The sequence below is a fragment of the Budorcas taxicolor genome, chromosome 9 (assembly GCF_023091745.1).
Source record: "Budorcas taxicolor isolate Tak-1 chromosome 9, Takin1.1, whole genome shotgun sequence".
Classification (NCBI taxonomy): domain Eukaryota; kingdom Metazoa; phylum Chordata; class Mammalia; order Artiodactyla; family Bovidae; genus Budorcas; species Budorcas taxicolor.
Window position 1 is genome coordinate 75,829,158 of NC_068918.1, and position 18,067 is coordinate 75,847,224.

The following is an 18,067-nucleotide window of genomic DNA, read 5'->3' on the forward strand; positions in this document are numbered from 1 at the left end:
GTTACATAGTAGTGCCAAAGGAAAAAATAATTAAATGAGGGGGATTTGAAATAGTGACAAGGGTGTTACATTCTAAATAGAGCATCTTGAGCGAAGATTTAAAGGAGACAGCTGTTCTTCATGAGGGTGTCTGTAGAGAGAACATTTCAGGTTGAGAATAGCAAGTATAGTGGCTCAGAAGCAGTGTAACTAGTGAGTTCAAGGTTACAGTGAAGGATCAGTGTGGCTGATAAGAGAGTCAGGGAGATGGTGAAGTAGGTAGGAGAGGAAATAAAGTCAGAGAGGTAATGGGATACCCATAGTCGCATAATGAATACCACAGTCACGTACCATAGGATCATATACATCAACCAGTCTTCTTGGACTTGACTTTAGCTTTTACCCTGAGTCAGATGGAAAGCATGGAAGGGATTTTTAGCTTATTCCAGAATTTAATAACTAAATTATTCCTATCACACTTGAATTTAGCTTCCTAAATGATTCCTCCTAGGCTGTTTTAAGAAGGAAAATTAACATCTCTTACTACATTTTTATAGAGTTTAGTTGTCGTTCAGTCACTAAGTTATATCCAACTCTTTGTGACCCCATGGACTGTAGCACACAAGGCTCTTCTGTCCTCCACTGTCTCCCAGAGTTTGCTCAAACAGTTGACAAAATGCCAAAGACTCAAAATTTCAAAATTGATTATTTTTATTCAGTACCAGGCTCATTGTAATACTGGAACGTATTATCACTATTTATTTACTTAGTTGAGGAATATGAGATTCACATGGTGTTTGTCGTTCTCTGCCTGATTTACTTCACTTAGCATAAGGTCCTCAAGGTCCATCCACATTGTCACAAATGGCAAAATTTCATTCATTTTTATGGCTGAATAATATTCCATTGTATATTTATAACTCTTTTTCATCTATGCATCTACCAATAGACACTTGAATTGTTTCCATATATCTCTACTATTTAAAGACCTGCTATCTTAAGGCTTTATCAAGGAAAAGTTTATTTATATATATAGATATTATGTCAGAGATTAATACATGCATACCTATAATTAATCTATCATCTTAGAAAGACTAGTTTTTCTGTTTTCTAGAATCATTAGTTTGATGAAAGTTAAAAAGAAAAAAAAAAACTCTCATTCAAAAGCTCCCTATTCAGTGAAGACAGTAAGACACAGTTCAAAATAGAAGATACTCCTTATAAACTCAATTCAGTATTCGTGTGTGCTTAAGTTGCTTCAGACATGTCTGATTCTTTGTGACCCTATGGACTGTAGCCCACCAGGCTCCTCCATCTGTGGAATTCTCTAGGCAAGAGTACTGGAGTGGGTTGCCATGCCCTCCTCCAGGGGAGCTTCCCAAGCTAGGGATTGAACGTGTGCCCTTATGTCTCCTACATTGTCAGGCGGGTTCCTTACCGCTAGCGCCACCTGGGAAGCCCAGTCCAGTACTCAGCATTCTCTAAATGTTTCTGTAAGAGCTCTCTCAGGGACTGTAAAGATTGTGACGTTATGTCTTTAACCAAAGGAGTAGAAAGGCAGATACTGGTCATAACGTGCACATATGTTGATTTCACACCTGATAACTTCTGAGGCCTAGACATGCAGCTTTTGTCCATTGCCCAGCTATCCCAAGCTCCCTGGCTATGAGTGTCCTAGATGGCATCTTCCAGTAGAAGGCTGTTCATCTACATTGGAAATCTGTTGACTGGTATAGCCACCTTCATTAATTATCTTACTAGATTTCCTGGATAACTTGCTGCTTCACTTTGTATTTCTGAATTGTGGAGATGGCTTCTGTTCTTAATGCTTATGAACCAGCCTCTTCCAGCTTCAGAGTTTTCTGCAGCTTCCATACCTCTCTCAGTCTTCATAAAATTAAAGAGAGTTAGGGCTTTGCTCTGAATTGGGTTTTGGGTTAAAGGGATGTTGTGACTGATGGAATCTTCTATCCAGACCACTGAAGCTTTCTGCCTATCAGAGCAAGGCCATTTCACTTGATCATTCATGTGTTCATTGGAGTAGCACTTTGAACTTCCTTCAAGAACTTTTCCTTTACTGTCACAACTTGGATAACTGTTTGGCTTAAGAGGCCTAGGTTCTAGCCTTCCTGAGTTTTTGACATGCCTTCCTCACCAAGCTTAATTATTTCTGGTTTTGGATTTAAAGAGAACGGAGAGTGACTGACTGACTCATCCTTTCACCTGAACCCTTAGAGGCCACTGTAGGGTTATTAACTGATGTACTCTCAATTTTGTGTCTCGGGGAATAGGGAAGCCTGAGGAGAGAGAGAGAGAAAGATGGGAAGGGCAGGTCAATGGAGCAGTCAGAACACAGATGTTTCTCAGCTAAGTTTGCTATCTTACGTGAGTGTGGTGTGTGGTGCCCCAAAACAATTAAAAATAGTAACATTAAAGATCGTGATCACAGATCATCATAGAAAATGTAATATTTCAAACTCTTTTGTTATTGTTATGAGAATTAACCAAGATATGACATAGAAACATGAAGTGACAAATACTGTTAAAAAAAATGGTGTCTGTAGGCCATCTCCATGCAGGGTGCCCACAACCTTCCATTTGTTTTTCAAAAAAAGCAATTTCAGAAAAATGCAATAAAACACGGTATGATTGTATTTTAAATGTTGCATATTTGGTGGTACAAAATATTTTCTTAATTATTTGTCAGTAATATTTAAGGGAGTATATTTGAAATATACTTAGCAGAAACAACTTTGAGACATGAGTTGGGAGTCCCTATAATGTAAAAAAAAAAAAATCACCAAAAAAGTCACCAAATAAATTTTTCCCTCGAGAAATTTAATAAGCAGTATATCATATGCCCTCAAATTGCTGACTTTGAACAAAATCCTATATTATGTCTAATGTGCTTGAAGAACAGCAGATTGAAAATTGTTACTGATTTAACTGGTGACTTCTGTATTAGTTTTAATATCAGAATGCTGCTATATTCCTATCTCAAAGCTATTGAACATAGTATCAATGCCAGCATAGTCTGATAACCTGCTTAGTTTTTAAAAATGGACTGTCATTAGAAATGTACTGTAAATAGGAGGTACAACTGCACTTACATAAACTTGTGTGTGGTATGACTTGGTCTGGGTTTTGTTTTTCAGCAGGTCTGTGCGACATTAGTGAAGGGGCAGTAGTCCCAGAAGATCGCTGCAAATCTCCAACTTCCGGTAATTTGCTTTTTATTTTATTAGTAGTTGTAGTGCTATAAAAAATATAACGTGCAAAATTTTTATAGATAAATATTTAAAATACACCTACATGGAGCTTTGTGTTACCTATTTATTCTTAAAATTATAACTATATTCTTTGCATTCTAATTAAGTTAAAAGAAATGCATTAGATAAAAATCTACAAGTGTTACCTGTTGAAAGTAATGCAGGAGTTTATTTAGCTTTCTAATATTTACACTTTTGGGGAGAAAATAGATCTTATTTCTTACCATTGGATCAGAGGTGTAGTTATCTGCAGTCTTGTCTTTGCTCTTGGTAGTCCTGGAGTCAGCTGGTAAAATAGTGCTCTCATCCTTGAATAATGTCTATTTAAATGTTATGAGAGATTTTGTTATGAGAGATTTTTAACACTTATTGTCTAATGGTGACTGTGGACAGTTAGAATAATTGTAGACTAGTTATATTTGGTTTTGATTTAATCAAAGTAATATATAATTTTATAGCTATATTAAAGCATTTGTCCTTTGTTATCCATATATTGGCCTTATGTAACCTATGTATATGTTACTATTTCAGAGGAACATTACTTTTAATTCTCCTTAATTAAAATTAAGAGGATCCTGAATTTATTGTTGTTTTTTTTTTTTAGTGGATTGAAAATTTGCTAAAATGTAATAGTTTAACTTCATAATTTTAATAAACGTGTTTGAAGGCTGGGACTTTTCATCAGCTTTCTCGTGGAAAGACTGTTCTTAGCTTAAAGTAACACTGTTCATGGACAGATTTTGATCCTCCATACGTAGTTCTGCTATATCATAAATTATTAAAGAATAAGAAAAACTAAAGTGCATTTTACTTCCTCATATTTCAGTTGACCATTTTATTAGCTGTAGGACCATAAAAGCTTATGTGAGGTTTTCTTTTTAAAATTGCATTTTCCTGATATTGCTCAAGCTAATCATTTCTTCTCTTAAAATATATACACCTTCTGGTTTTCTTATTATTTAAGTTTCACATTTACGTTCAGTCATAACACTAATAAAACACATGCAACTATAATATATAATATTAGGGCTGAATATTGGTAGCATAACACTGAACAAATAATTGGAGCAGTATGTACTTCCCGTCTCACAGGATGAAAGCTATTTCTCAATATAATTTTGAATTATAATATCTCTCTTAATTATTGCTGTTTTTCCTCCAACTATATACAGTACTATTCCGATCTTCTCACCACCGCAAGGCCATGTGCATGCAGTTATCAGTATGTTAAGTCTATAAACCAAACTGGAAAACATGGACATGTGATATATTGTCTTTTAATATATTAAATGACCATCAAATGTGTTTTAACAAGATTCAGCCAAAGTACATTAATACTCCTTTTAATCCTAAGGCATACTTTCAGTAGGTGTGTATAAATAACAATTTGAAATAACCCAACAAGAGGTAATTGTAGATAAACATGATCAGTTCAGTCTGTTCAGTCGCTTAGTCATGTCCGAGTGTTTGCGACCTCATGAACAGCAGCACGCCAGACCTCCCTGTCCATCACCAACTCCCAGAGTTCACCCAAACTCATGTCCATTGAGTAGGTGATGCCATCCTGCCATCTCATCCTCTCTCGTCCCCTTCTCCTCCTGCCCCCAATCCCTCCCAGCATCAGGGAGGGTCTTTTCCAATGAGTCAGCTCTTCACATGAGGTGGCCAAAGTATTGGAGTTTCAGCTTCAGCATCTGTCCTTCCAGTGAACACCCAGGACTGATCTCCTTTAGGATAGACTGGTTGGATCTCCTTGCAGTCCAAGGGACTCTCAAGAGTCTTCACCACCACAGTTCAAAAGCATCAATTCTTCGATGCTCAGCTTTCTTCACAGTCCAAATCTCACATCCATACGTGACCACTGGAAGAACCATAACCTTGAATAAACGGACCTTTGTTGTCAAAGTAATGTCTCTGCTTTTGAATATGCTATATAGGTTGATCATAACTTTCCTTCCAAGGAGTAAGTGTCTTTTAATTTCATGGCTGCAGTCACCATCTGCAGTGAATTTGGAGCCCCCGAAATAAAGTCTGACACTGTTTACACTGTTTCTCCATCTATTTCCCATGAAGTGATGGGACCAGATACCATGATCTTAGTTTTCTGAATGTTGAACTTTAAGCCAACTTTTTCACTCTCCTCTTTCACTTTCATCAAGAGGCTTTTTAGTTCCTCTTCACTTTCTGCCATAAGGATGTTGTCATCTGCATATCTGAGGTTACTGATATTTCTCCCGGCAATCTTGATTCCACCTTGTGCTTCTTCCAGGCCAGCGTTTCTCATGATGTATCTGCATATAAGTTAAATAAGCAGGGTGACAATATACAGACTTAATGTACTCCTTTTCCTATTTGAAACCAGTCTGTTGTTCCATGTCCAGTTCTAACTGTTGCTTCCTGACCTGCATACAGATTTCTCAAGAGACAGGTCAGGTGGTCTGGTATTCCCATCGCTTTCAGAATTTTCCACAGTTTATTGTGATCCACACAAAGGCTTTGACATAGTCACTAAAGCAGAAATAGATGTTTTTCTGGAACTCTCTCGCTTTTTGCATGATCCAGCGGATGTTGGCAATTTTATCTTTTGTTCCTCTGCCTTTTCTAAAACCAGCTTGAACATCAGGAAGTTCACCATTCATGTATTGCTGAAGCCTGGCTTGGAGAATTTTGAGCATTACTTTACTAGCGTGTGAGATGAGTGCAATTGTGCAGTTCAGTTCAGTCCCTCAGTTGTGTCCAACTCTTTGCGACCCCGTGAATTGTAGCACGCCAGGCCTCCCTGTCCATCACCAACTCCCGGAGTTCACCCAAACTCACGTCCATCGAGTTGGTGATGCCATCCAACCATCTCATCCTCTGGCGTCCCCTTCTCCTCCTGCCCCCAATCCCTCCCAGCATCAGAGTCTTTTCCAGTGAGTCAGCTCTTCACATGAGGTGGCCAAATATTGGAGTTTCAGCTTTAGCATCAGTCCTTCCAAAGTACACCCAGGACTGATATCCTTCAGAATGGACTGGTTGGATCTCCTTGCAGTCCAAGGGACTCTCAAGAGTCTTTTCCAACACTGCAGTTCAGAAGCATAAATTCTTCGATGCTCAACTTTCTTCACAGTCCAACTCTCACATCCATACTTGACCACTGGAAAAAGCATAGCCTTGGCTAGACGGACCTTTATTGGCAAAGTAATGTCTCTGCTTTTGAATATGCTATCTAGGTTGGTCATAACTTTCCTTCCAGGGAGTAAGCATCTTTTAATTTCATGGCTGCAGTCACCATCTGCAGTGATTTTGGAGCCCCAAAAAATAAAGCCTGACACTGTTTCCACTGTTTCCCCATCTATTTCCCATGAAGTGATGGGACCAGATGCCATGATCTTAGTTTAGTTTGAGCATTCTTTGGCTTTGCCTTTCTTTGAGATTGAAATGAAAACTGACCTTTTCCAGTCCTGTGGCCACTGCTGAGTTTTCCAAACTTGCTGGCATATTGAGTGCAGCTCTTTCACAGCATCATCTTTCAGGATTTGAAAGAGCTCAACTGGAATTCCATCACCTCCACTAGCTTTGTTCGTAGTGATGCTTTCTACGACCCACTTGACTTCACATTCCAGGATGTCTGGCTTTAGTTGAGTGATCGTACCATCATGATTATCTTGGTCGTGAAGATCTTTTTTGTACAGTTCTTCTGTGTATTCTTGCCACCTCTTCTTAATATCTTCTGCTTCTGTTAGGTCCAGACCATTTCTGTCCTTTATCGAGCCCATCTTTGCATGAAATGTTCCCTTGGTATCTCTAATTTTCTTGAAGAGATCTCTAGTCCTTCCCGTTCTGTTGTTTTCCTCTATTTCTTTGCACTGATCGCTGAGGAAGGCTTTCTTATCTCTCCTTGCTATTATTTGGAACTCTGCATTCAGATGCTTATATCTTTCCTTTTCTCCTTTGCTTTTCACTTCTCTTCTTTTCACAGCTGTTTGTAAGGCCCCCTCAGCCAGCCATTTTGCTTTTTTGCATTTCTTTTCCATGGGGATGGTCTTGCTCCCTGTTTCCTGTACAATGTCAGGAACCTCCGTCCATAGTTCATCAGGTACTCTATCAGATCTAGTCCCTTAAATCGATTTCTCACTTCCACTGTGTAATCATAAGGGATTTAATTTAGGTCATACTGAATGATCTAGTGGTTTTCCCTACTTTCTTCAGTTTCAGTCTGAATTTGGCAATAAGGAGTTCATGATCTGAGCCACAGTCAGCTCCCAGTCTTGTTTTTGCTGACTGTATAGAGCTTCTCCACCTTTGGCTGCAAATAATATAATCAATCTGATTTTGGCGTTGACCATCTGGTGATGTCCATGTGTAGAGTATTTTCTTGTGTTGTTGGAAGAGAGAAATATGTAAGTATACTTCAATATAAGTAAATATAAAAAGTGCGTAGTGGTAAAAATTCCAGATTCTCTCTTGTACCAGAGCAACTCAAACATCATTCAGCATTTTCAAATATACTGTGCTCTTTGGTTCAGAGGAAAAGAGGATATAGTTGTAACATGCAGAAATTTATGACACTAGGCATTTTTCAGGTGTTTGAAATGCAAAGTAAAAATTGTGACCTCAGAAATTATTGATAAATCACAGATTCTCATCTTTAGACACAAACTTTTATTTAGTTTAGTCCCTGATTATGCTCTGAAGAGTTTTTGAAGACTCGTATCCATTCATGCATACCAGGAAAGACCACTTTTACAAAAGCAAACCAAACTAGTAGGCAATAATTGTACCTAAAACATGTTTTATATACCAGGAGATAGTTAGTCATGCATGAATACTAAGAACTATCATAGAAATCAGAATAAACCTCTGGAAATAGTTATTAGAAAACAATGTTTGTATTTATGAAAGAAGAAATGCATAAAAAGTGAGTTGGAAGTTCAACTGAATCATAAATACTAAGAAGAGTACCTCTGTTATAGAAGTGAAAGGACATCATCTGCCCTTTATCACAACCAATATGTTCACTTGAAATAATACATATAAGAGAGGAGAAACTTTTTGAAAAGCATTTAAATCCCATAACCAAAATTTGTGATCTGAATAATTTAGCCAACTAATATCAAATCTCTATTCAAAACTCATCCTGAGAAAATCCAAATTACAAGTATCATTTTCCCTTTCCGTTTATTTTTAAATAAACCAACAATAACTCTGAAATAGAAAATTCTTGCCATCCTGAATTAACATAGAAAATTATTTCTGCCATCTCTGTTTGATCTTTATTTCAGAGAACTCAGATTGCTTCACTGAGCACTTTAGTAATGTTGGGATATTTTTAGTACTGTATCCAAAATTTATGTGTATGTGTGTATATGTATGTATTTGTATATATACATTTCAAATTGAAGAAAACACAAGGCCACATATCATGAGATGGTGACCTCAGGAGTTTCCATGTACCCTAGAGAAAAAAAAATTTTTAAGCTATATGTATTTTCTGTGCTTGTTTAATCATAGTAATTTGTAAAATATATTCAAGTAGGAAATGCTAAAAACATTTTTGGAACTTTTTCATAAGCTATCATGGAAGTTTTGACAACTAGTAGTAGGCATTTTCAGTTAGGGGAAAAAAGATCTTCTTTTACTTATGTTTATGGCTTATGTTGCCTACTTTTATGTTGGAGTTACTGAACATTTTTATAATTTTATATTCATGTTTAATATGCTATCTTGCTATTATTCTGATATAAAATATATAGAATAAAATAAGTATTAATTTTTGTACATTCATGTGGTTATATAGTGTCAGAGATGAATAGTATTTTAAATTATATATATCTTCTCATAACTATTATCTTCTTTAATGAATTATATTTATATGAGAAAGGAGGGTACTTATTTATATTCTTGAAAATGTTGCTGAGCTCAGTGTTTCCTGTGTGATATTTTTGGATATAGCATTTATGAGGCTCTCTAAATGCTATTTAGCAAAAATAAGGTAGTTTTAGAAGAGTAATTTTTATGAGACTATTTTAGAAGTAATTGGCTCATGCCAGTGTTGACAGGTTTTACTTGTTCTGAGAAGAGACTTCAAGGATATTTTCCACCTGGCCAAAAAAAGAAAGTATGATTTTGTGGGGAAAGGTCAAATTTTGACCTTGTTTATTAAGGCTCAGTACTTTCATTGGGATAAAAAAGAAATCAGCACAGAAAAACCTATTTACTTCCAGTTATATTCTAGACATTTACTTCTAGCAGAAAAGCTTTATTCATTCAGCAAATGTTTACCTAGAGATTCCTACATGCTAAGAACTCCACTGAGTCCTGAAGGGATGAAATGATCAATCAGATAAGGGTCCCAGCTTCTCATTTCAGTTCAGTGGGAAAGGTCAAGTGTGTGTAAACTCAAAATATAAGATGTTAAGTGATTAACATCATAAGAAAAATAACAAGTAAACTTTTACAGGAATTCAAAGGAGGGGAAGTGATTTATAAGCTGGAGAAATTTTGAAAATTTTAATGTCTGTCATTTGAAATGTGTTATAAAGAATAGATAGTTTGTAGAATTTCCTTTATAAAAAAGATTTGTTAGAAGTTAAAGAAATACAATGAAAATTTAGAAACATCTTTTTAAGAAAAAAGGACAAAATCTCAATTATAAAAATATTAGATAAGCTTATTGAAAGTCACAGTTGAAATAAAATATCTTATACCTCATTAAAATAAATATTTGAACATACCTAAAATTGTAAGTATTATCCTCAGTATTTTAAAGACCTGTATGATAATAGTACAATTTATATAAAATTTTAAAGTTTGTATCTAGAAAGCTAACTCTAAAATTAGCCTTATCAGGATAGTACTTGTACAGGATTCTATGTGCCACTAGATAAACCTTATTCAGTTAACTAATATCAAGAATTTTTACATTTTCTTTCACAAACAGTTAGCTCCTTATATTTTATTTATCTATTCTCCAACTTACAATATATATGAAGATTTTGCCAAATACTTGTATCTTATGGAAAAATTATTATAGGTTAGAGTTAATATATATACTAGAGATTGGTCTACCCTGAAAGATAATGTATTACTGATTGCTATTGCTGCTGTAATATTATATGAATTTTTAACTATATACACAATATTTTCTTGTGGCCAGTAGTGTGGGAACTTATCCTAGGGGTTACCAAATTACTTTGTTTGTACTTTTCCCTGTGACAACTCAGTGTTTGTGACTGACTATATGCCTGTTCCTTCCATTGTCTTCATTTGTGTAGGTTCTTCATCACCCCACAATTCAGATGATGAACAAAAAATGAATAATTTTATAGAAAAGGGTATAGTATCTTTAAAGTATTTTCTTTTAATTACATTTAATTCATTTAGTTTACTTTGAATAGATTTTGACATTTTATATCAAAATATTATTTTCAGTGAAGATCAAAAGCAGAAAGTTTTCCAAGATGGTAGCCAGTGATATAGGTAGGAAATAGACATTTCTATTTTGTTTCTAATCCTTGCTATATGCAGTGCTAACGCAGCATCAGAAAATTATCTAATGCATTGCATTTTGTATATATTAATTTGTTATTCCTATGCTAAATGATAACCTCTTGGGCTGTGTTTCTTCTAAACTCATTGGGACAATAATTATCAAAAATCAGTTAAATTGGGGTTGCAGTTCTTCCTCTGACTTCACTGTGTGAATTGCTCTATTAATTTTTATTTTTGCTTATTTTAAAATAAAGCAGGGTTCAATTTATGACACAAGTAGTGCAATTTTTTACTCCAAGGTTGTGAATTTTTTTAATGTATTTGTATTTTTCCTGCCTTTACTCTATCCTCCTCACATTATTAAGACTCCAGATTTCAAGGAAATGGTTTAGAAAAGATTGACATTTAGGCTATAATCCTTGAGTTAAATAGGAATTTTCTAGGACTCTTGCCCCCCAAGTAAAAATGAGTGGTACTTTGAAATTAATAACTCACTCCAAGATTTTCAAAATTTCAAGTTTGGGGATAAAAGACATAGTTAAATTTAGGGATATAATCCAAATAGGATTTTTTAGTCATAAAAGTTAGAATTTTGTCTGAAGATTTTTAAAAGCCAGAGAGACACCATTTTACTGAAAGAGAATACATTTAATCTTTGATTTAAATCCAAATTTTTAATTATATTATTAATATATTATTTATTTCCCCCCAAACTCCCTCCATAAATTCATTGAATTGTATTAAATTAGATGAATTTCTAGGTAGCTGGAATAGATTTACTTTTTTTCAACTCAAAGTTTAGTATGTAGTAAAATTAAATTTCAAAAACTCTTAGAAATAGCACCATATTGTCTGTATGCTGTAAATTGAACCCTGTTTAGTCATATTAACATTGGCTGACTCTTAGCACCTCTGGTCATTTTTTGAATAAGGCGATTTATTCTTGGGCAAAGGGCTCTTCATTTATGGAGAATCAATTATTCACTTCTTTGTATTTGTGGTACCTTAGTGAATCATCTGGTAATATTTAAATCACTTTCATTAGCTATGAGCACTGTTGCATAATTCTTTTTCAACAAATTTCCTTTTTAGTATATACTATCTTAATAGTACTTTAGAGGTTCTTTTACCTTCATATAATTTGAAAAATTTGAAGGGACTTTGTATGTACAATTTATCAAAGAACTTGCAGAGTTTAATTACTTAAGAATTTTGCCTTGTGTGAAAGTTACTTTGTATATAATTAAAATTTTTGAATAATTTATCTGTTTGATTTTTGATCCTAGGGTTATATTGTTTTGTTAAATATATTGACTCAATTTTCATTATTTTCTGTGTAATGAATATATAACATTGAATATCTATCTAAGTGTGATTATTTGATTGACTTCAATTAATTTCTTAGAATTGAGAATATTATTGGAAGGATAGTTCTTTGCTAGCATAAAAAATAAGAAAGGCAAGAATGTTATCAAGTTTTTTGTCATGCCGGTTTCTATAGCTATATTTTTGGGGAGACATGTTAACTTTCTTCAACTTTTCAAACTTATGTTAGTTTTTCACTTCCAGAAACCACAGTTGCAGCTGTGGTTTATATATGTCTGTATTTGTTTTCAGTTGGAATCTTTTAGTATTTTCTGTTGACATGTAATTGACTTAAACTATTAGATTAGTTTCAGATAAACAGTGTTGAGTACAAGATTCAACATTTTTATACATTACCCACCATACAGAGTTATTACAGTATTTGTGAGTATGTTCCCTGTGCTATACATTACATCCTTGTGACTTACTTTGTAACTGATATTTTTATTATTCCAACATATATCCCAGGTGATATAGAAGGAAAAACGTACTTCTCCATTTCTTCATTTTCTTTTTTAATCCACTCAGTAACCTCAGTTAGCTCCTCATTTTTATTTCCCTGTTTTCCGTATGACAGCACTGTCAAAGGGTATACAGAGTATCTATTGGTGACACAGCTAACACATGTCAGAGCCATGATTTACACTGAGGTTGTCCAACTCCAATGTTTGTCCTCTTCAACCCTGTACTGTACTACCTCTTAAGAAAATTTACTGAAGCTTGTAAGGATTCAAAGACAAATCTGTCATATGACTTATAACTAGATCATCTGGTTATGACTCTGTTCTATCTACATGGTAACCTGGAAAAGTAAAAAGATGGTTCGTATCAAACTCTGTCTAAGCTTTAGCTCGTGGGTGCCATCATGGTACCCATCACCCAACTATAGTATACAGTGCCTGGAAGTCTACCTTTCTCAAAGAGCAGATTGAAGTGAAAGTAACAGGAGTCAACAGTAGAGTTCCCTGACCTGTCTATCTGAAGCCTGGCTTCATTGTTTCCTAACTGACAGTTAATTCAGGTAAATGACACTGACAGTGAGGTCATTGTTCATGCATAAGAATAACAGCCTAGAAAGACATAACTGTAGTATTGTGAATTAACAGTAAAAATAAAGAAGAGTGTACTGTATAATGCAACTGTAGCATCCCTATGCATATAGGGATTTGTTTTGCCTGTTCATACTTTATGATTAATTTTTGTTACTAAAAATCTTAATGGCCAGAATTTTAAAAATCAATAACTTTCCCATAGTTAGCAATTTCTGTAAATCATTTTGAAAATAATATTGGTTATCAATTTTTATTCATTATTTATTTTATAAAATTTCAGAAATGTATAAAGCTTTTTGTTATTCTAAGTTTATATAAAAATAGTCCTAAAATATGTATCTCTGTTAAAGTTTTAAACAAATTTTTCATGATATACTTGTGAGTAAAATATGGTCCAGATGTTAGCATTCTTTGGTAGATTTTGATTAAACTTCTCTAAAGATTATTCTCTCTCAGTATGAGTACTTTATTCAGAAAGTAGATACCTAGCTCTATTCTGTAGTCTCTTATCCTGCCCATGTCCCATTTTATTACTAATATCCACGTAGAAGGAATGAAAGTGTAAGGAGGAAGTAATATTGGAGATTAAAGAATAAAGAGTCAGGAAATAAGGTCACTTAATTAGTGCTGTGCCAAAACAAGCAGGAGTAATAGCGCTATGTAATGAGCACCCCTAAGTTCTACATATTACACTAGGCGTTTGTCATATGGTATTTGTTAGTTATAAGAAAAATAACACCTGCAGAGCCCTTTTTAATTTCTCAATTTTCTGAATCAGCTATTACTTTGGGAATGATTGGTTTTCTTGCTTAGCAAAAACTGAAGTAAGTTTTGAAGTCAATTTAAATGAGAATAATGCCAAGGTGCTGTTTTCATGAGTTCTCCCATACATGTGTACTTGCTCAGTTGCTCAGTCATGTCACTCCTGGCAACTCCATGGACTGTAGCCCCCAGGCTCCTCCTCTATGCATGGGATTCTCCAGGCAGGAACACTGGAGTGAGTGGCCATGTCCACCTCCAGGGGATCTTCCCAACCCAGGATCAAATCCACGTCTCTTGCATCTGCTGCACTGGCAGATGGATTCTTTACCACTCTGTCACCACATGTGTCCCAGTTACTCCTTTTTTATGTTTAAGTGTTCTAACAGACTTAAATCTGTTCTGAATCATATTTTAAATCACTGACTCATTAAATCCTACATCTTAAAGCAACTCAGCCCTTTTATTTTTCAAGAAAAGAATTTGAGCTTCAAAGAAGTCAAATGCATATCCAAAGTAATAGCACATGGTAATGACTTAGTCAAGGTCAGAATCCCAGTTTCTTGATCCTATACTACAGCATGTATCTGCTTTCATAATATGTGGCCTCGTCTTGTGCTCTCTTCCCAATTCATTTACGTTTACAGTTTGAAAAACAATTTCTCAGAGGTTTGTTTGGAATTTTCTATATGAATTTGAAAGATATGTATGTAATTCAGGTTTGTTTTTTGTTTACAATTTTAATTTGATTTTTTAATTTTGTTCTAAGAATTTTAAGTTTTAAAATTATTCTAACTTATTATAAAACAAAGTAGTACTGATATTTCTAGTTTATATTCCCCAATATTCATCCCAAAATACGGCTGCTACATCTATAGAAGTTCATCTTTATATTTAATCCTCAATATGGCCATTGAAAGAACAGAAGTTTGTCTTGAAAGAGAAGATGAGTCAAGTATTCATTAAACCCCTTTTACAGGTAACTTGAATATTTTCTACTTTGAAAATAGATTATTATGTAATATTAATACTTACCCTTACTTGGTCAAGAACTAAATTTCACAGACAGGTACTTTAAAATCACTGTATAAGTCAGAGTTCCTCTAAATGAATTTCTTTTTCTTTTTCAGGATGACTAAAGTCTGAGGATTTTGGCATAGCATGTGTTCAAACTCTAATTCTGTTTCTGACTGTATTTTCTGTCAAATTGCATAATAAAATATGCTCAGCAAAGTCTGTGTCTTATATTACCACTACTTACTGTATATGCGTCTCTATAGAATCATCTTTTTCTAACATTCAAAGGCTATACAGTGATCTTTATAGAAATAACTTGCTGTTTGCTTCCTAACATAAAGAAAATTAGTCCAAACTAAAGTTACATTACTGAAATATTTTTTGTCAACTATTGTTTGACCAGAACTATTAATATTAATGAGGCGATCTATTTTATGTCATTACTTATTATATTTATTTGGTAGAGTTGCCATAGGAAAATACTACAAACTGAGTGGCTTAAATAATAGAAACTTACTTTCTCTAGAATGGTTCTGGAGGCTAGAATTCCAAGATCAAAGGAGTGACAGGTTTTTGTGTTTTGTGTGTTTTTGTTTTCTCCTCTGAGACCTCTGTCCTTGACTGCCTTCTTGCTGTGTTTTCACATAGTCTGTCTTCTAGGCACATGCACCCCTGGTATGTCTGTGTGTCCAGATTTCTTCTTATATATGCCAATCAGATTGGATTGGTCTACCCACTTAGTGGCCTTATTTCAACTTAATCACCTCTTTAAACGTCCTGTCTCCACATAGGTCACATTCTGAAGCCCTAAGTGATGCTTAAGGCTTCGGCATACCAATTTGGGGAACAGTTCAGCCTGTGGCACTTAACTATGTTAAGTTTGTTTAATGCCTTCTCTAGGAAATGCCTATGAGATGTCTTTAATTATGATGATATCTTAGATGTTATATTTCATGAATTTGTGAAAAGTACATAGAGATGGGAAAAATATTGAAGACAAAAGCTCTAGGAGTTCAAGAATTAAGAGAGCTTGTAGTAGCCAGCTCTTTACCTGGCAGGTTAATTAGTATCTCTTTAAAATTTCTCCTTCATTTTAGGTAATGGATAAGTGTCTTGTATTTCCAAAAGTTGTCTTTTTGATTAATAAGCTCATATTTAATTTGTCCTCATTTTCTCTTTATTTGATTTCACTTGTGAAGAAATTCAGCTTCTTTCTAAAAATTCCAATGACAGCTTTTGTTTATTTATATTTATATTTTGTTTATATTTATATTATAAACATTGTCATGTTTATTAAACATGCACACTAAGAGCTAGACACATATACATGGATGCAGTATTTTGCAAAATAAATTGCTCCCAAATTAACAGAATTTATATTCTAGCATGGGAGGTAGAAATTGATATTATTAGTTCCAATAGCTATTAAAATAATGTGTGATAGGAGTTTCTACTTCTTGGTCCCACTTTCCCCCTGGGATCACTTGCCCTAACCTACAAGCTGATTTTTAGTCTTTTTTTTTTAAGTTCTGATTGCTCTTATTTTATATGCATACATTTTAACATTATCCTTGAAAAGAATTGCATTGGATCTCTGCCGGTGAGAAAAGTTACCTTGCCACTGTATTCTAACTTTTGAACCTTTCTCAATGATAAAGATCCATTTGCTTTTTTTGGCATCTTCTTCACAGTGTTGTAAGAAGAAGTCATTTTACCTTGTATTGTGGGTACATTGTTTAATATAAAAGCCACATTCTAAAAAGCAAAGTTATAGTTCTGTTTTCCTTTAAGAAATCGTCCTTAGAAAAATAAGATGTGAAACACAGTGGGTAGAGAAGCTAAAGGAAAATTATAAAGCATCTGTTTAAATTCAGAGAAACAGTAAGAATCTCTGTAACAGAGAAACTTTTCCTTGCAAAAAACTAAAAAGCATCAACCATGACCGATCTGTCATCTCTAGTATAATGGTTCAGCCAGTCCCCTTACCTCAAGATTTGCTTTTCTTAAACATCGCGCATCTTTCATTGGTATTGAAACCACTATTGCAGACTTGATTATTGTGATCAAGTATAACTTCATTATTCTTTGCAAGCAAATGCAGCTGTTTACTGCTTATTCAGCCAGCCAGCTTGATATTCTCATTCAGATTTATAAAAAGAGCAGAGACTTGGGTTAGCAGCCTGCTGAGATATATCTCTGACTGCGGTTTTCTCCAAATTGAATAAACTTCTTTACCATCATTCCATTGTTTCTACTGTGGACAAAGGCATAGAAAATTAGAGCTATTTTATAGCTTTGAGTGACAAAGGATTTCAAAACAAGAAAGGTACGGGGTTACAGGGGGAAGAGTTGAAGAATAAACAAATGAAGAAGAGAAAAACAGACAGTTTGCCTTCCAGGAACTCATTCAGATGATAATGTTTTCAGTTTGAAGACCTCATTGGAAGCTGGATAACTTCAAAGCATGGACAGAATTTTCTTTTCCAGGGTGATGAAATCAACTGACAAGATTAACTGTGTTGGCAAGTGCTTCTGAGACTCCTGAGAAGTAAAAATATAATCTTGAGGAAGTGCTGAATAAAGTCTACAGCTACTTTCTGCCCCACCTCTCTCCGACTGGAGAGTACTTTCCTGTTGCACTGCAGAGTGATTCGAACCCAAGTGGAATTGTAGCCTCATTAAGCTAAGGAGGAGAAATGGAAGTTCTGGGTGGCTAAAGTGACTTGAACTTGTGAGGGTGGGCACCGGGGAGAAAGGAACTGCTCCAAGGGGCATTCCTAGAAGTCTTGCGTGTAGGTTCAGTGTAGGTCCTTGCCTTCGGCCTGGGGCACATATGAGCTGGTCAAGACTCCACCACCAGGCCTCAGGCACCTGCTCTGAGGCTGAGAGCTGCCCAGTGACACGAGAAGTCATGTGGTGCTAGGAGTAGATGCAGTGAAACCTTGCTGAGCACCTGTCATTCTGTTGAAATCCCAGAAAGGCCACTTATTAAGAGTAAGGATCACGTCTTAGCTTGAAAGCCATACCCTAAAACAAAGTTCTAACTGATATAGACCCACCCTAATAAAGAATAAAACCAAGAGTGATCAGAAGGATCCACCAGGAATTTAACTGCATGACAGACTAAAACTCAACACCTGTTAAGGTTGATGA

General features: G+C 34.9%; 1 protein-coding gene across 1 annotated transcript in view; it reads left to right on the top strand.

Moving 5' to 3' along the window:
- Positions 1 to 18,067, top strand: part of STXBP5 (syntaxin binding protein 5) — a 164,775-nt gene that overhangs the window by 120,802 nt on the left and 25,906 nt on the right. The window contains exons 19-21 of the mRNA XM_052645571.1: positions 3,135 to 3,200; positions 10,505 to 10,564; positions 10,662 to 10,709. Coding sequence (XP_052501531.1) covers positions 3,135 to 3,200; positions 10,505 to 10,564; positions 10,662 to 10,709 — 174 coding nt within the window. The remainder of the gene's footprint in view (positions 1 to 3,134; positions 3,201 to 10,504; positions 10,565 to 10,661; positions 10,710 to 18,067) is intronic.